Below are 19932 nucleotides of genomic sequence, written 5' to 3'. Positions count from 1 at the left end.
ATGGAGTCAACTGGCTTGCAAACCAGTATTTTCAAAGCCCCAGGTGATTATAATACAATTTTAATGTGCAGTCAAGGTTGAGACCACTTCACTAAGCTGACAACTGAAGCTTGTGTTAGCCAGGCAGTGTGGGCCAGAGACAGCGCAAAAAGGTTATTATGGGCAGATGTGCAAAGGCTTAGATGTAAGAGAAAGCCTGAGGTGGTATTTCTGGTGAAATGATAAGCCTAGAGAGTACACACATCAAAACTCTAAGGTTTATAAGGTCCACAGCTATATATTTAAGTGCATATTGCCGTGCTTAAACTTTAAGGCATGTAGAAATTATCTGGGAATCTTGTAGAAACACAGGCCCCTGTGCAGTAGGAAGGGGCTATTGCCCCAGCTTCCCCTGAGTGAACATGCCAGGGAGCGATGCAGACTGCAGAAGGATTTATCTGTGCACCAGCCCAGGGCCACCATACAGGGATCCAGTTGGGGTGAACTGCAGATGCCCTTTGCTGGGTGGGTATGTTTTGAGGCCAAGGAGGATGGATGCAATCTTGCACAACCTTCCAGCTTGCTCTTCTGATTATTTTCCATCAAGGTTATACTGCTTTTAGCTCAGCAGTAACAGCCACCCCCCCTCTTCATTCCTCCCTCCCCCCCCCCCCCCAATCTAGCTGAGAGCATCCCCTGGCTAGGCCAGCAGAACCAGCTCATTAGGTGATCGCTGGAGCGCTCTCTAACGTGCCAGCTAGCCAAGGGGGCGCTGGCCAAGGAGGGGGTCTCCTTAGGGGGCCTCTTCCACCACTTGCCCTCTTCCCACCATCCCCATACTGACAGAGTGCTTGCGGCAGAGGTTCCCTCTGCAGCAGCCCCTTGCACTTGGCTCGCACTTCTGGGCGCTGTCCATGGTTGCAGCAGCTTTAGGCGCGCCACGTCAGGAGGCCGCAGCAGGGCCCTGCGATTGGCCGAGGAGCCCCTGGCCATCCCCCAACACACCCGCCCCCAGGGTCCAGGTCGTGAGCTCCGGCCCCGCAGGCGCTGGCAGGGAGCTTGCTGGGTGCGCCTTGGGTCTCCCTGAGGCACACCCACTTTCCATAATAGGGCATAGCCTGTGTCCTGAGCGGGTGGAGGAGCGCAGGGGGTGGGGCTGGGAGCCCTGGGACGCCACCACCGAGGGTACTGGCACAGCCTCTGCCGCCTCCGAGCGGCAGGACGGAGCAGCTGGTCGCTGCGCCCCAGGCGGCCACTACCCGGAGACTCCGCTCCTCTCTCCCGACAGAGATCTTCCTCTGAGCCCCTCCGGGTACCTCTGGTCAAACCTCTCGCAACGATATGGAAGAATTTTTGCAACGCGCCAAGTCTAAACTGGTAAGTTGAGGAAGCAAGGCTGTGAGTTGTGTGTGGCTGTGTGCGCGTGTGCGTGTATGTATGTGTGTGTGTGTTCTGATGGAGAAGAAAGGGCATTGCTGTAGAAGAGGAAGAGATAACTTTGTCATTTAGTTGTCAGGGTATACGGGCTGTCCCCTGGAAAAAAAAAATCTGGAACTCGGGTGCTTACTGCAAGCAATCTGTCTGTAGAATTCTCCCTCAAGCCAGGCAAAATGCCGGGCTGGGGGCGGTCATAACCTGACTCAAGTTGGGTGCTGTGTGTCCAGTTTTGGTCCCTTCTGCCTGAGATTGGAGAGAGGCAGGTGCAGCCAAATCTGTGTTTTGCTCCTGAAAGCTAGAGGATGAAAGGGTGTGGTGCTCCTTGAAAAAAGAGCCCAGCCTCTGCAGATGCAGTACATGTAAGTGTAGAAGGAAAATAAGAATCTCTTAGGTGGACACACTGTGGTGATTGCTGGGGGGCAGGGTTGGGGATAAGGAGATTAAATGGTAATGGAAATAAATACAATAAAGATTTTTAAAAATTTTAAAAAGTATCTTTTGGAATTGGCTTTAGCTGGAGGTGGTGGCAAAACATAAGTGAGGAAGCACATGTGCCAATGCGCAGTTTATACAAACTCACCACACTCAGAGCTTGCTCCAGTGTGGGAGGTGGGGATACTAGCCTGTGAACTGTGTGTCTCTCTGGTCCTTACTCAGATCTGTACCACACGGGACAGAGAGAGAAGGGGAAAGCCCCAACTGTTGCTGGCCGTGTGGGTTTTGCCAGACTGTTGTTCTCCTGGAGAACAGTGTGTTGGCCAGCTATGTTTAACTGTTTTGTTGTACAAAGAGTGAACCAAAATTTCACTGTGCACATTGACAGTTGCTATATATTCTGGAACAACAGATCCTAACAGTTTCCTAATTCTGAATTGTTTTGGCTCTCCTGCATAGCAGTAATAAACATAATGGAAATGTTTCCGTTTCGGCACTCAAAACAAAAGCCTCTGCCCTTTTAGTAGCAATATCTTTAATGAACAGTGAAAGCACCTTTTACGGGCCTGACATAGGAGGAAATGCATAATTTATGATGCCTTTAACCTTTAAACCTTAGAAGCCAAAATATAAAGTCTGCATTAAGGTGACATCTTAATCACAAGGCAGGATATTTGCAGGCTTGTTACTGTAACTCACCCTCAAACAACAGAGGGAGTGCAGAGGAAAGTGTGATTCTTACCATGACTTAACTGTAAGTATCTTTTAAAAGACCTTTAAGTTGATTAGTGCTAATATAAGTACTTTGTCTTGTACCATAAGCCTCCCAGAGAGCTGAGTGTGGGGATTTTAGAATTGAAAAACTATGAGATTGTTTCTGTGTTTATTGCTGACCCCCCTAAGAGTTGTATATGAGCCTGTGAAGGAAAACACAGATTGCAGAAACTCACTTGCATTTCTGACAGTACAAGTATGCTCTGTGTTCTTTGCCTAGTGATGAGTGAGAGATGGTCAAAAAGGAAGATCCGTTTTGGCTGCTTATTTATTTAGTAATTTTTATGGAAGAAAATAAATGATGATCAATGATAAATGCAATTTTAGACTGCACCTGTACTCCACCCCCCTTATATTTATTTTAACAATAAACATTTACATTGTGGAGAGTGAGCAAGAGGTTTGTCTCATTTTCGAAGAGCAATTGCTGGAATAAAAAAGTCCCTGTTTCAGAGTAATCAGTTGAAAGTCATGTGTAAGTTTATTTACTGAATCCCTTCATTAGCTGAGCAATTGCTCTACATCATTAAAAAAATAAAGACAGGAAAAGGAAATGGTTGTTTGAAATACTGTTCCCAGTCTCCTGCTTTAGCCAGAAGAACAATTACTGCTAATTTTGTTTTTTTCTTGGAATAGGTTTCTCATTAGAGATCGCAATTAGTCTGTCACATTCAGCCGCAGCAAAGGTGGTTTGGTCACTTTTAGTGCCACATTTTCCCTGACAAATTGCATGTTCTAGGTACAAAGTTTTTACTTCATATGCAACATTCAACTATTATAGTAGATAACCTTTGTTTAAGAGAACAGATTTGTTTAAGAGGAAAAAAATCAATAATTACAGCATTCACTTGTGAGTTTATTCATACAGAAATGGCAGAATTTTTTTAAAATTAGGCTATATTTTGAGTCACATTCTAATGAGGAGAAAATCATTGTGCTGGTTTTCATTTAAGCTTTATTAGACCAGAATTAGGTAGAATTTATATGTTATGTTTAAGCTGTTTTCCATCAGAAGTCAATACAAACCTATCTAAACAATACCTGAAAAAAGTCTAATTGGCAGATTTTTCCTACCTACTTCACTTCTTTGATATTCTGTAAGTGCAATACATATCTTTGAATGGTTTGAAGGAGTTAATGTCCCTTCCAAAGCCTTAGCACTATCACCATCAAAGCTAGTTAATTTCAACAGACCAAAGACATTTAAAACTCCAAAACTGAATTGCTGTTAACCATAGACAAAGTCTCCAATCATCAAACTTGGGGGACTTTATTTGTGTGCTTTTTAATCCTAACTAGGAATATTTATTATCCATCTGTCATTGGGAGAGGAGAAGTTCTCCCATTCTGGGCCAGGCCCTTGGGTGGGACAGAAATCTTAGAAGCAGAAGGGATGCTTTTGAATTTTTATCAGGTAGTTGGGAGATTATTTTTGTTGAAATTGGGAAAGCACTCTTTTCATTCTATTTATCATCCCAGTCTGGGTTTTCAAGTCTTTAAACTGAGGCAGATTCACTGATGTAATCTCATCCCTCTTTTCCCTAAAACTTCTGATACCACCCTTCATTCCAGAGAATAGGTAAAGCAGATCAGAAATGGCGAAAGTAAACCCCAGGCATGGCTTCAGAGGGATCTCCACTCCTGGAACTCAAATGCTTCCCTAGGACACCTGCCTCTGACTTGTCAGGACAGGCGTAGGTGCCTGGAACTTCTTTGTAAAAAAGAAAAACCTCGACTAAAGGTGGAGGGCAGCAAGGGAAGTAGTCACTCCCGCCATGCACAGTCTGCAGAAACAGTACCTTCTTGACAGGGAATTGACGCAATTATTGCGAAAACAATCAGAACGGCAGAGTAAGCAGTGTGAGAGCTAGACCCCAGGGCAATTGAGGTGGTAATCAAAGGGTGATGTTTGTTACCTTTGTCCACTACTCCGTGCGAGAACTCAGCTAATTCTGATCTGAAGACACATTTTCTTTCTCTCTCTTGCCACTGCCCACCTGGCTTTTCTTCCACCTGCCTATGCTGAGCTGGAATAGAAACAGAGATCAAATCCTGTAGTTCCAGGTCTGCCCTTAAGTTTAAGCCATGCTTTTCATCTTAGTTATACCAGTTCTATGGTGGTGTCTTCATCATTCTTAGTTATACTGTTTCTATGGTGAGGGAAATTGAGAGCTTCCTGCCCTAGTCTGTAGTTTAGGAAATATCCTCCATTTCATAGGGACCAGCTCAGAAAACTATTCAGGCCAAGACAACCTCATGATGGCAGTAAATTGTTGAAGTTTTTATGAACATTAGGAGGGGGAAATGAGGTAAATGGGAACCGAGAACCCTGGGGCTCTGGTTGGCAGGAAGCCAGGGTCCCTACACTGGGTAGACTGGCTGCTGGCTGCTGAGCCTCTCCCACTGCCCAGACTTCACCCGCTGATGCAACTGAAGCAGCTGCTCGAGGGTGGGAGGCACTGCAGCACACATGCCGTGAGTGGTAGGTCATGAGCCAGCCTTGTGTGTGAGTGTGTTTGTGGCAGGAGTGTCAGCTGCCACCGGATGGATTCGAGGCATATTAATGTCCCAGGAATGCTGTTTTCAAAGACAGGGTGGGGAACAGGATCACCACTACGGTCTGGAGAATGCACCTGCCACTTCAGCAGTGACAACTGCAGGTGAAGGGCTCACACTGCAGTGGGTATTGATCAATATGGGGACTTCCACAGAATAAAAGTTCTGGGTGACCTGCATGTCAACTTATACTCTGTGGTATATGGCATAGAGACAAGAAAATGCATTCAAAACTCTAAATGAACAACCATATTAGAGTCTATAGAGATGAAATTTAAAAAAAAAATGAAAAAAGACTGTGCCATGTCTGCAGAGTAATCTATCATCTTGATTGGAATTTGGAGGAATATATTCTTCCTGATTTCCTTAATGGGAAGAAGGTCATGCATGTCTATAAAAGCGCTTTTGAAGTGGAAGTTCCATGCCTTTCAAAGGGCCGCTGTGGTGAGGACTAGCAATGATGGAGACGCTGGCAGAGCAGTTTCCCTTGGAGAGCTGAGGTCATTCTGATCACCATCCACGGGATCAGATCCCTCCCCATCATAAGTGAGAGCTGGTGCATTTGAAATGGTGCCAGAGCATCCTGAGCAGGAAACTCAAGAACCCAAAGCACTTCTGTGTATGTGGCGCCTCCCACTTAGGTTCTGATAAGAGAAGAGCCCTTGATTGCTTTAGTCCTGGAGTCAGCTCGGCTTCTCACTGCCTGAGCTCTCAGCTTCTCACTGCCATGAGCTGTGACTGTCCCAGTCTCAGGGCCTGCAGAGAAGACCCAGACTTTTTCAGTGTAAATCTTAGAGTGGACTGGTCTGCCTTACAGCTAAAGAATTGGTCACTACAATTCAGATAGCACCTTGTGTCTTGAAGGACGTGATCAGGTGAGTGAAGACACCCTTTAATCTGTGATTTGGGGAATATGTAGTGTAACTAACTATGTACAAAAGTAACAACTTTGGTCATCTGTAGCATTTCTCTGGGCTGATATTAACATCATGTTGGGTTTGGTGTACCTCTCTGGGCAGCTCTCATAAACACTGGTGCCTTGGTGATGGAGGTATCACTCTTCCCTCACCTCCACTCCTCCCTGGAGTGCTAGCTGAGCAGAGAAAGGAGTGAGGGAAGAATACCTAAGTCTGGATGAAGGCTTCAAAAGGGGAAAGAACATCTGAGGACCAGAGGGGTAAAATCTATGGTTTTGCCTTGGTCATTGATTCTTTTTGCATGCTGGGGTTTATGGGAGAGTCATGGAGTTTGGAGTCTTTGGAAAGAAACTGGAAGGGGCAGGGCTGGTATATTCAGGCGGCAGCATTGACATGGATTTTGATATAGAGCCATGGGTCCCACAGTCGCCTACTCAAAACCTCCGGCAATGTCCCAGATCCATGTCTATCTGAGCCCTGTGGCTTTGGGCTTGACTTTCAAGGGAAAAGTAATCTTTCTTTTTAAGGGCTCTTGGGGGGTGTAACTGGGCACTAGATTGCCCAGGAAAAGCAGACCCTAGAAAGCTCGGTTAGAAAAACTAATAAGCTGATTTTAAAAAGCCTTGGGTTTTTAATATGGAAAATGGGAAAATGATACCTGTTTCACAGATTTGTTGTAAAGCAAAATAATGTGCCTATAGCACCATAGCATAGAACCTGGAATAATGCTTGCTCCTCTCCATTTGCCCCCAAGTTGGTCCTTTTCTTCAGTTTCTTATCTCAGTGAGTAATATTGATTCATCCAATTTCTCCAACTGGGAATTTCCTTCTCCTCTGTCCCTTCCCCACCTGTCATATTCCAGATACCACTAAATCATCTGGGTGGGAGCAATGGCTAGCTGGGAGGGAGGGAGCAATGGCCAGCAATGGCCAGCAATGGCCAACCGTTTGGTTGGTCTCCTACAAACCACTCTCCAACTGGTATGAGGTAGGTCACTTTGAAAGCCTCTTTCACACTTCTCCCACTTCTCCCTTAAAACCTCATAATCACTTTCCATTGCTCTTAGGAGAACAAACAACACTTAGTTTGACCCTGGACTCTGGCCCGGTCTGCTGCCCAGTTTCTGCGGGCTTTTCCTCCTGCCTTCTCGTGGCTTAAATAACTCCTACCTCTTCTGATTAGGTGAAGAAGAAGGGATGACTTTGCTAAATGATCCCTCCCTACCCCACCTCCCCCATTTCATGAGTATAAGTCAGGTGTTATTTTTTTTAGCTTACTTATCTCAGCTTGTCATTATATCTCTATTGGGAATGCTTATTTGATTAATGAGAATAGAGCCAGGGTCTCTGTATGGTTTTGCTCATCATGGCATCTCTTGGGCCTGGTGCAGTGCCTGAAGCTCAGTAAGTAGCATTTGGGGGGTGGGGGGGTGGGGGGGAGGCAATGAATCATGCCATATTATCCTTAATTGAGTACAAAACCTTCCAATCATGTTTCACTTACTGCTCTGTTTGGCCGCCAGTCTCTTGTCTCTCTCTTCAGTAATGGTGAAGCAATAGCTTTTTCTCAGGAAAGAGAATTACATGGTTTATTGTCTTTTCAGTAACAAAAATGTTAGGGAGCTGGGTGACAAAGCTGTTGCCATTGGCATCATTTACCTGAACCACATCAAAAGAACCAGGGTGTCTCTTTTTGTTGGTGATCACACCAATTCTTCCCAAGTTAGCACCTCCCATTACCATGCTCAGGTTAACAACATCAAACTTGTTGAAATCAGTAATCAGTTTTCAAATCAATCTGAACAGTGTGGTTCACTCTGATGAAGGATTGGGGTAGCAGATGGTGTGAGCATCATGAGTCACCAGATGAGGGATGTTTTTGTGTCTACAAAGATCTTTCTTATTTTGCACAACTTGTACTTGGCCTCCTCAGGTGTAATATAATAAATAGCAAAGCCACCCTTGGTGTCATAGACCAGATGGAAATTCTTTACTGTCTTATCAATGCTGATGATGTCCATAAAACCACCAGGGTAGGCTATATTAGTTCAGACCTGGACATCAATCTTACTGAACCACTGCATACACATCTTCCTTAATTCATCACCTTTCAGGGTAGATTTAAGTCTGTTCCTTAGGAAAAGATGTGGGGAAAATATTCTCTCAGTTTATGGGGATGAGTCAATGGACGAGAGGAAAACACACTGATTAGTTTATGCAGCATCCAATGCTTTGGAGCTGCTACATGCTTCAGATGCTTCTTGGAACTCTGAGTCATACTGTGCTAAGCACAAAGAATAGCAAAGTGGTTTTAGACTGAATGAAGCCCTAAGGCAAAAGTCTTGCACAAAGTGTGACATATGGTAGTGGCTCAATAAAAATGAGTAAGTGGATGAACAGGTACAGACTCTTAAAGGCCTGAGTCTGAAGGAGGTCTGGTGACAGTGTGCAGATATCCCAGCTGGTTGATTAGAAAGAGGTGAGAAACATTAAGGTCACCTCTTTGCCACACAGCACTTTGCACAGAGTATGTAGTTCATACTATGTTATTGCAAAATAATGAGGCTAGCTTTTATACAGGACTGACTGGAATGTATATATTCTTGAATATATTTTGGCAACAAGTCTTGTGTAGTTCACGGTTCACATACTCACATTTGAGAATTAGCTTTCTTAGTAATATATCATGCAGGGGCATAGAAACAAGTAGCTGAAAGCAGACGTCAATAAATCAAAGTCACATCTGTGTCATCATCCTTTATGACTGGTGACTTCTCTGGGAGCACACATTTCTACACCTGAGCCCCTAACCTGGGTGACGGTGAAGCAGCCTATAGTCAAAGTTGCCAGCCCTAACATGAATATTTGGGAAGAATCTCAGAGAGCACTTTTGGATTTGGAGGAACCTTGGAGATCCTGTTTTCTTCCTCTTCACTCCTTTGCCTTAAATGCCATATGCTATGGCGGCTAATAGTGTGGACTCTGGAGCCAGCTATCTGATCTCAAAGTCTAACATTGCCATTTTTACTTATTGTCGGGCAACTTCAGTACTTTGCTGTACCTCAATTTTCTCATCTGTGAAATGAGAACAATAACAGCACTCCCCTTTTAGGGCTGTTGCAGGTATGCATGTACTAAGATGCTAATATGTTCTCTATCTATAGTAATAAAGCATGAAAAGCCACTGATGGAGAAGAGAGCCAGAAAGCCCTATTTAGAAACAGGGACAATTCTTAGCTCCCTTTTGTTCAACTAAAATTTGTTGAATGTCTGTCTTAGCTCTAGGAGATACATTTTTACACTCAGTGTCCACAGTGATCTTGTGAGGTAGCGAGAATTTTCTTTTTGCACTTGAGGAAACAGGCTCAGTGAGGTTGGCCCAAAGTTTCATAGTCAGTAAAGAGCAGAGCCAGGCTTTGTTCTGAAATCACCTGTCTCCAATTCTAGGACCCTTTCTCTCATCCACAAGTACCTCTTCCCAAGAGAGGTCCTGGGACATTTAATTCTTTTCAAGTAAAAAGTGAACAGTTTCACAGGCTAATAAGAGGGCTGAAAGGTAAATTCACTTTGACCCAAGAGAAGTTCATTTCTCTGTGTTGATTGTTTTATATTAAAAACCCTCAGATAGCCCTGACTGGTGTGGCTCAGTGGGTTGGTCATCGTCCCTGCAAACTGAATGGTCATTAGTTCAATTATCAGTCAGGGCACAAGCCTGGGTTGTGGACAAGGTCCCCAGTCAGGGGTGTGCGAGAGGCAACCAATCAATGTTTCTCTCACACATCCATGTTTCCCTCCATCTATTTCTCCCTCTCTTCCTGTCTCTCAGAAACTGAACCAGTCAATCAAATAAAAACCCTCAGATTACTGAGTAATCAAGCAATATTGAAAACCTGCTATGAGAACAATATGGTGCTGGGCTGTCTATGATTTGGATTTCCTTCAGGCAACTAAAATCGATTAGTGAAAACATACCTTTACAGTTAGTTCTGTTCTCATAAGAAAGTGTCCTAACTCTATTTCTGACCCCCTTCGTGAGATGGTACCTATAAATCATCCAGAGACTGCTAGGTGAAATAAATTGGGAGCATTTTCTCACTGTATTCCCATTTGAAGGAAAAATAAATGACCGGTAAGTTATTTGAGAGATAGGATATGTAACTAACCTAGGAGCAACCAAATATATTGTGCATATTTAGTGAACTTCAAATAATAAGAAAGCGTTTTTTTTTTTTTCCCAAAAAGTTAAAAGTTGTCCCTTATTTGCTATCAAGTTTGTGAACACATCTTTGGTTTCACAGACTTCTTCATTGTTGTCACTTTCTTGCTGGAGGCGAGAAGGAGTACTCTGAATGATTGATTGATTGATTGTAAGGCGGGTGAGCTCACCCCAGGTGACACAGCTAGCAAGAAATGTTGGCCTTGGGACTCAGCTCTCAGCTGTGTGGAGAAGTCCATTGGCTTCGTAGTGCCCAGAAAATCATTGGCTATACTTAAGATGCACATAAAAGCAAAGAAAAGAGGGGAGAAATGAAAGAGGAAGGTGGAGGTGGAATTGGAAGGGAAGTAGGAGAAAAGAGAATAGAGATTCGGGGGGGAAGGAAGTTTGAAAAATGGTGAGCCATAAAAGAATATTCTTCCAAAACCTGGGCTGGAATGAGTAAGTAGCAAGAGCAACAGTTCATGTGTCTGGAGTTCACTTATTTGGCCATGTCAGCCAACCCAGAGGCTCCTGAAAACTGAGAATTATGCAAGAGGCAGCTAAAATTGATTAGTGAAAACATACCTTTACAGTTAGTTCTATTCTCACAAGAAAATGTCCTAACTCTATTTCTGACCCCCTTCATGAGATGATACCTGTAAATCATCCAGAGACTGCTAGGAGCACAGCATAGACACAGGAATGTTAGCTGCATATCCACAGACATTACTTCATTTGTACTTTGACAAGCTTGGTTTTTCTCAGCGGGGAGGTGATGGAAGAGGCCAGCTGCCAAAGGCTGTGATTGCTGATAACTCACAAGGGAGGAACTGCACAAACAAAACACAAACCAAAAAGAACCCATGAGAAGCAGGTCCTCAATAACTGCCATTGCATCTGGTGCGGGGTAAATAGTCCTAAAAATCTGCACAGCTTCTGGGGCCATACATCAGTGAGGTAAAGCCCATCACTGATACTCACAGTAATGACCCTGAGTAATCAGCAAAAAAGGATCGTTTAAGCTCTGTATCCTATTTAAGGAGAAATGTAGTGTACTCGAGCAATTTCAGAAAAAAATTTCCAACTCAGGGAATTAAAAGAGAAAAAAATAGAAAAGAAATTGTCGCAGGAAAGCTAAGCTTTGGTCGTCTGAAAAAGTCCCCCTGCATAGGAGACCTCATTCTTGAGTGAAACCAGATATGTGAAATGTCAGGGTTTATAACAAGTGAGTCAGTAGTCAGGACGGACAGTGACAGTGCTAAAATTGTGAGCCTGACGTGGGGAGGCTTGTCCTGAGGCATGCACAGGACAGAAGAAACCCCACCCCCATCCTGAGTTCACAACTAAACCTGGTTCTGGACTCCACAGCAAAGCTGCAGTAATGAGCCTGGGCCTGTAAAATGAGATCCCTAACAGCCTGAGCAGGAGGGGCAGCCTCCTGATGGGCTCTTGATCATTTGAAAGGGTTTTGGGGAAGGGTTCCCATTCATAGGAACCATTTCTTTCCTTCAGGTGAAAAAACAGGACTTTCAGGATGAGTGGCTTTATTTTGCTTTAAAAGAAATTCGTTTGTTTTGCTGAGAATAATTATCTGGCAACTAATTAAAGGGTACTAAAGCCCTGTGTGCATGCTTGCCTCTTGCTCTCTAAAACGGAAAAGAGGAAAGAGCGGAGGCAGAAGTTTCTCCTGCATGTAGAAACACTTTTACACTCTTCATACACGTATTCTCTAGCAAGTGGTCAGTGGTGCTGGTCAGACTGGCACCTGGCCCTGGGAAGACGGAAGTGTCGCAGCTGGTGGACAGATCAGCTGTTGCCTGCATGGGTACATCTGAGAGGACCCGTGTGCAGCTGCTCCCCCAGGAGATAGTGTCCCAGGACCCCTCTCCAGGGCAGCAAGGGGGCAAGTCTCTCTCTACCAGCCCCCCACCCCTTTCTCTGCTTCCATCTTCTCCCTGGTCCTTATCAGCCTCATTTGCTTTGTGTGCAACATTTCCTGGCTGACGTAGCGGGTAAGACTCTTGCACTCTGACGGCTACGATATAAACAGACTCCGAGAACGTGGCCTTTTGGGGGCCGAGCTGGATTGTTTCAGGGCAAGGTGAGCAGCATTTCAACCAAATTTTATGGATTAATACAAGCTTAAACTTTATTTCAGGTTTTGTTCTGTGTTTTGAATGTTTGTCAAGATCATTGGGAGAAATTTTTGTTTCTTTTTAGGCAGTGGACAAACTGAAAGCCCGGCCTTAAGAAATATATAACGGTCACAGAAAATGTAAATAAGAGGGAGAATTTTATCCTCTAGCTGAATATTTCTCCTATTATTTCATTGTGCATTTGCTTTGTAAACCCCTAACATAAAGCTGTGTGTGAATCCAAGAGATTCCAGTAGGTCCGTATTTGTGTCCTTGGCTGATGCCTTTGGATGGTGGCCCGAGGCGCCATCACCCTTGGCTCCAGGCTCCAGAAAAATTGACATAAACTCATGGTGGTGGATGCAGATCAAAATGCCTTTCCAGAACTGGCTTTTAAAACATTTTGAAAAATTCATTAGCCTTCCAAAGCATTAGGTCAGTCCGAGCCTTATGGAGGAAAAAATTATTTCATGCCAAAATAGCCTCCTGACCAAGCATGACCTCGGTGTAAAAACCAAGTCACACTCAAAGAGTGTCATAAGCTAGCATTTATGTGGGCTGCTTTGATAAATTCGCAAACTCCACCATGCTGGTTACTGCTGGCTCCTTTGTTGGACTTCCGGTAAGATTTATATCCAGACACCCTGGTCACTGTGTCACACCGGACACACCCTGATGTATCACTTCAGGGAGTGGTGTGGGTAACAGGCATCACAGTCCACGAGTTTAGACACAAGATTCTGTGACGATAGTCTTTTACAAGGGACTTTTTGCTGTGAAACTGATAGTTATTTCAATCATAGATCTTTACATTGAAACTATTATAGAAGGATAAATCTTTAATACTGAGACAGAGGACTTTAGACTTTGTCTATTCCCACCTCATGGTATTATGTTTTAGGCTTCATTTATTTATAAAATAATAAATAAGCATTAAAGCAAATTTGGGAAATAGAGGAAAGCTGAAATATGACCTGTAGACAATATAAAAACTAAAACTAAAAATTACTTTCATTGAAGCATGGCACTTGGCAACATTTCTTAGTCTTGTGCAGAGGGTTAAAATGAGATATTCATATATTTTGATATCTTGATTTTTACTTTACTTAACATTATTTGTTAAATATTTCTCTGTGTTATTGCATAATATTCCAAATCCACATCTTAAATAGTAACATATAATTTAATTAAAAAGGTATACTATGGTTAAACATTTTAATTATCTTTTCTTTTTTTTGCTATTGTTAATTGCACCAAAATATCTTTGTACTCAAAATATTTTATCCTGTTTAGGATTATGTCCTCAAAATAGCTTTTCAAACATGTGCTTATTGGAACAAAAGATATAAATATTCTTAAGAATCTTGATAAATTTTTTTCAACTGGATGAAATCTACCAAATTTTAAGACTCAGAGAGGTTCAGGAAGATTAACTTGTCCCAGAGCCAAACACAGATTTCAGGTGTCTTCTGTGCTCCTGGCAAATGAGAAGCTTTACAATACAGTGGGGAGAGTACTATGCTAATTTTTAAAATATGGATCCGAGCAAATAATCTGAAGCTGCCTTGCTGCTAACTTGAGGTGATCATAATGCAATGTTTGCTCCACCCTGTACAGCTGATACTTGAGATAGTGAGGTAGAATCTGACTAGGGATGGCACTTCTTTTTCGTTTCACTTCTTCTCTTATTTCAAAAGGAGTGAACTGTATGGAACAGTCTAGCCAGTTGCTGTTATACTTGGTGTGATAATTCAAGTGCCTCAGTATTGCACTTTATAACTGCTCCCACCTATGCGATCTCGCTTAATCAACCTTGTATAAGACACATTTTATATTTACATCAGAGATGAGAGAACAAGGCCAGCAAGGTGAGATGCAGCCTTCCTCAAGAACACTCAGCTGGCAAAGGGCAGAGTTGGCCATAGAATCTGTGTCTTTTGATTCCCAAGCTTTATATTCCAGTGGCATCTGTAAGAAGAAAAATTGGTCCACACTTTGAAAAGATAGTTTGAAGGTTTCATTGACAGTTTAGTGGTTTGGATTCAGCTCCATAAAAGAAAAATACAGGGCACTTTTCCAAGAGGAGAATATCCAGTGATGAAATGTATTTTATGAAGCTGTGTTATAGGAAACGCACAGGAAAGCATGTCCACAGAGCTTTGGAGTTTTGTGTGATGGACTCTAGCAGTTTATAAGTGCGAGATTAATGGATGTGTCTTTGGTGGAAACACGCTGAGCTTCACAGGTGCTTGGGACCTGTGATGCACAGGGGGTTCTTGAGAGGCAGGTCTCTGAAGGTCCTTTGGGCTTCATCCCGCATACCTGTAATGGAGGCAACAGGTGGCTGGATGATGGCTGGATGGTGCTTATGTTCACTTCAGTTGAGAGTTCTATGTAATGGGGGAAGGAAGTTTAATTGCCTGTAACACCAGCTCTTTCCTTGCTATGGAGGAGGTGCAGTTCTGTGAGTCATCTCTTCTCTCTCTTTCTCTGTCTCTCTCAGTCCCCCCTCGGTGTGTGTGTGTGTGTGTGTGTGTGTGTGTCTGTCTGTCTCTGTATCTCTCTCTCCCCTTCCACCTACCCCATTCCCACTATTTCTCCATTTGTGTATTTGTTAACTGGCCAAAACCCTAATTCATCCCATATTTAAGCAATAGTGAGTAATATTAATTTAGTGCAATTTAATGTAGTCTACACTGAATTCTTCTCTTTCAAAAAACTTGCACTAAGAAACAACATCTTATAGCCATGGTCTCACAGAGGCCAGATGATGGCTAAATTCAACACACATGAAGATGAGGATGCATCAGACATTGGCCTATGGATGGAGGTCTTGGGTTGCCGTGTTTTCCAATATATTTTAAGAGTTAGATTAATTCACACTGAAGAAACAAGTGAAACATCCACATGTAAGTGAAAGGAAATTTAGGGAGATGGAGCTCAAGGTTAGTCTGGGCTTGAAATTCTGTATTAATAATAATTCCAGGTTTATAGGGCATCAGTTATCCTAACATGACTTTAAGAGAAATTTATTGTCTATGGATGGCCTGTAAACAGTATGGTAATTCCTTTACAGATGTCATGTCGGGAAGCTTTAATATACGCTGAGGGAAATATACTTGGGATGATATTTTCTGGTAAGTGTTGGGATGGGAGTAGAAGTCACTTACTCTGAGAGACTTAGCTGTGTAGTTGTTGAATCACGCACATCTGCTAAATACTTAGCACACTGTGGGCAGGAGGTTTTGGTAGGAAACCCTGTGTACCACAGCTCCTCACTATCCAACTCCTTTCAAATACACTTCTGCTTTATTAGAGACATAGAGCTGAGGACATGGAGGGCCAGATACGAACTTTCAGGTTAAGCTAGTGTCTTGCCCTGATCAATATCCCGTTCTGGGTTATTATTTCTCTCTGCCCTGCTTTCCTCAGAACATCTTCATCCTGCTTCTTACCCCTGGCCTCACCCCTCAGCAAAACATGCTCTTGGCCAGAATGTGAGGCAGTTAACACCTGTCAGAACTGACTCCTTCATGGCAATCCTCGGAGAGAGGCACTGTTATTCCCAGAATGTAGAGCTAGATTTCCGGTATGCTATCTCTACCTGAGAGTCTTATATTTCCATTTCTGCGTGCCGCAGGGGCATGATGCCTCGCTTCAGGAAGAGTGGTCATTGCAGCAGGGCTTCTTAACTTCCACGTGCAGAGGAGTTATTCAGGGGTGCTGTTAAAATGCAGACTCAGACTCAGACAGCTGGGGCCGGGAGCTGGGATTCTGTGCTTCCAACAAGCTCTTAGGTGCTGCCAGCCCCCAGAGCGCGATCTGAGTAGTGAAGAGCTAGAGTGTTGATTAGCTGGGAGAGAGGGGCCACTATTTATGGCCCCTTTAAAACATTCCTCAGAATCTGCAGGGGGCTGACCCCAACTGAAATGGCATCTTCCTCCCAGGGGAGGTGTTGCCTACACTTTACTTCTAGTGGCCTCCGTGCAATCGCACTGAGTAGGGTCGCCTGATGGGACCGGTGCCGCTGCCTTCTAGGGTATTAAAAATCTAATGCAGAGGAAGAAATCTTTATCTTTAGTGCTTTTGTTTCAAGCCAGAGAAGAACTGGTATGGGAGAATCTCTTTGCAGTCACGCCAAGAAGACAGCTATCAATCTGAACTACCCATAAGGCAGACCCTGTCCCTAACACATGCCTTTAATATGTGTTGTTGTTAAAAGTATTTAATATCTCTTATTCGCTGCCAGTATAAAACATGGGGCCACAAATATGTTAATGAGCTACAGGGAGGGTTTATGAGGAGAGAACTGAAGGCGTGGCGGGGTCTTAGCAAACCCAGGGCTCTTAGCGGGGTTCCTTAAATTACCCCGGGTGGAAAGCACACCTGTAGTCCTGAGGTCTTGCTGCAGGGAACAAAGTGTTTGAATCAAACTTATTTTTTCTCCAAAACAAAACCATTCACAGATTTCCTTGCCACTTTTTGGTCTCTTTTTAAATCTAAATTATTTTTTTTCTCACATTTTGACATTGTCTTTCTGGCAGTCCTTTAGCATCTGGGTACTTATTGGCTGTCAGTTTCCTTGTGCCCCCTCCCTATTGTTAGTGGTGTGTGCTTATATGTGATGCTTTATTATGGATGGTGTTCCTTTATTATTTAGGCCTTTCCTTTGTTGACGGGCTTTTGCTTAGTCACTCTGCTTCTCTGGTGTTCTTTGTTCACGCTCAATTTCCTACAGCCCTTTTTCCCTTTCCAATTCTTTTTTCCCTTAACACAGAATTTTGTTTCTCTTAGAAGGCGAGGAGCCAAGAGGGGCTTCAGAACCTAAGGTTTGGGGGGATGATTAGCAAACCTCTTTGAGTTTTTAGGAATCATTTTAGATCCTGCTTTATAATCCATCAGCTTTCACCAGGTTATGTTCTGGTAGCAAATATCTCCAATGTCAGTGGCTTCAACAGCAAAGGCATATTTCTCGCTCATGTTACAAGCGAGAAATATGTCTCGGTCATGTTGGAGCTGTGGCTCCAAGTGCTGTCTTCATTCTGGGTGAAAGCACTAGGAGCAACAACCGCATGGAACAGGCTGCTCTCAGGCAGAGGGAAAGTCAGGGAGCCTGTAGGTTCCACTGTTAGTTCTTAGAACTGGAATAAGCCACCTCCAGCTGGATTGCATCAGCCAAAGCCAAGTCACATGGCCCAGCCCATGGTTAGTGGCGCAGGAAGTACACTCCTCCAATAGGCCTGTGCTGCAAGTTATATGGCATCGCTTGGGGACAGATTGTCATCCTTCTATAGGAAGGAGAGTTAATAATTAGGGATGGCATTTCTGTGTACTGTATGCTTTAAAACTAGAATTCATACTGTCAGGTGGACACTAGACAGAACCACACTTATATTCTACCAATGGTCATATCAGTAGGCAGGTATTCACCAAATAAAACCTTTGATTAAGAAACCTGAAATAATTTGGCAGTTTTTAATAATATTCATCAGCAAAAATCTCCACTAGCTATTTAGTCATCTCTCATGCCTTTGGATGAGGCTTGGACAGGTGGTTTCCATGGCACATTTGGGAAACTTTAGGCTGCATCTGTGTCCCAAGTTAGGGATGTGGGGAAGCTGGGTTAACTTTCCCAGATGACCAGAGAAGGATCCATGGGACAAGACTGCCTGGGAAAATGCTTTAAGCTCCCTGTGCCTCAGTTTCTTTATATACAAACTTGGAATAACAATCAATCTCCCTTATAGGGAGGGGGTCTTGAGGATTAAATTAAATAGTGTATGCAAAGCTCTTAGAAATATATTTGATACATAAGGAAAATATTTAAGTTTTGCTATGATGATAATGATGATGATGATGACGACGATGACGATTTCTACCAGCTGGGTATATTCACCTCTGAAAAACATATCAGGGACTCCAAAACCATCAATTTTAGAGATAATGGACAATCAGACTTACATTTCCAAGTTTTTTTTTTTTAAGATTTTTTATTTATTTATTTATTTATTTATTTATTTATTTTTATTTATTTTTTAGAGAGGGAAGGGAGGGAGATGGAGATAGAGAGAGAGAGAGAGAAACATCAATGTGCGGTTGCTGGGGGTTATGGCCTGCAACCCAGGAATGTTCCCTGGCTGGGAATCGAACCTGGGACACTTTGGTTCCCAGCCTGCACTCAATCCACTGAGCTATGCCAGCTAGGGCTTACGTTTCCAAGTTTAAGATTTACTCATAAATAAATGAAATCAGAATTAATACAGAAGGTAGGGGCTTAAATTCCTAGCCTTTTAATAAGACTAGCAATAATTTCTCCTAGAGAAATTAACTCCAGGTTGAGTGTTTATACCCTCCAGTCACTGTGTGGAGTGAAAGTCCTTAAAGCTCTTGGTGACTGTATTGCATTTGGGACATGTGTGAGCTGGGACAGCTGCACGGTTGGTTTGCTGGGAAGTTCTGAAAGGGCAGAGAGGAGAGGCACGGGACTCTGTGCAGAAGTCAGTAGTTTGGCCCTGGGGCACTGGTCTTGGGGGAAATAGGGAGTTTCCTGGGGAGCAAAATGAGGATTCTCGTCTGGATGGCTGACTTTGTCTCATCAACTCATCCTGAGCAGCCCCAAGGTAAAAGGAAAGGAACAAGTGTCATGGAATCAGAATGTCAAGTTCAGTGACTTCTTAACTGCGTGAACATTTTAACCACTTTGGGTCTTGGTTTACTCGTAAATGTAATGCTATTTAACATTCATCCAGCCATATATAAGAGCATTATATATATTATTTAAGTATTCACTAAAACAATTTTCTTTTCACAGTAACCCTATTTAGTAGATATGCTTATACCCATTTTTCAGGCAGATAAACGGAGGCAGAGAAAGATGACTCACTTGCCTGCACTGACACAAGCAAAAAGGGGACCCAGGTTTTGAACTCAAGCAGTCTAGTTCTCAAGGCTATGTTCATACACATCATGCTTTGCTGCCTCTTGATAAAGTCAAAACTTTATCCAGGGTTGCTGCTGTGAAGATTAAATCTGTTCATCTTTTCTAAATCCTGTTCCACTACCTGTCATGGACTAAGTAGGTGCTCACTAAACATTAATGGTTATTTCCTATCTCCTTCCCTCTTTGCTGTCAGTTCTCCTGGGAGACACACCTAGGGAACTAGGATTAGTGGGGTGGCTAGGAATGGGGTGGGAGATCTTTAAGCCCCAGTTTTTCCCAGGAAAGGCCTCAACATAAATCTCAAATTTACCTTGTATTTTAAAGCCCTGTTTCTGTCCCATTTACTTCCTGAAGCTTTCTTCCACTGTTCTGCCCTTTACTACACCAAGCTAGAGGGTGTGATGCCCTCTTGTAAAGCAAGCCCCACATTAAAAAGAGTGATGGCACAGCTGGGCGTTTTTCCCAGCACACCATCGTATCTGCATATGGAAACCCTTTTCTCCAGTAACATGTGAATAATCTTTACATGTATTTTTAATTTGCTTTGAGTGTCATCTATTT

At 43.2% G+C, this 19932-nt stretch overlaps 1 protein-coding gene and 1 pseudogene across 15 annotated transcripts in view; one reads left to right on the top strand and one right to left on the bottom strand.

The window, feature by feature from the left end:
• The first annotated feature begins 1166 nt into the window (after positions 1–1166).
• The window catches only part of PRUNE2 (prune homolog 2 with BCH domain), a 235356-nt gene continuing 216590 nt past the window's right edge, over positions 1167–19932 (top strand). For all 15 annotated transcript variants that reach the window (XR_004902220.1, XM_036021759.1, XM_036021756.1 and 12 more), the window contains exon 1: positions 1167–1356. Coding sequence is in view for 14 of the 15 variants with exons in the window: in XM_036021759.1 (XP_035877652.1) it covers positions 1321–1356 (36 nt within the window). In the remaining variant the exon portion in view is untranslated. The remainder of the gene's footprint in view (positions 1357–19932) is intronic.
• Positions 7595–8522, bottom strand: LOC114490556 (annotated as a pseudogene).

Source organism: Phyllostomus discolor, chromosome 3 (genome assembly GCF_004126475.2).
Source record: "Phyllostomus discolor isolate MPI-MPIP mPhyDis1 chromosome 3, mPhyDis1.pri.v3, whole genome shotgun sequence".
Taxonomy (NCBI): Eukaryota; Metazoa; Chordata; class Mammalia; order Chiroptera; family Phyllostomidae; genus Phyllostomus; species Phyllostomus discolor.
This window is presented reverse-complemented; position numbering and strand designations above follow the sequence as displayed.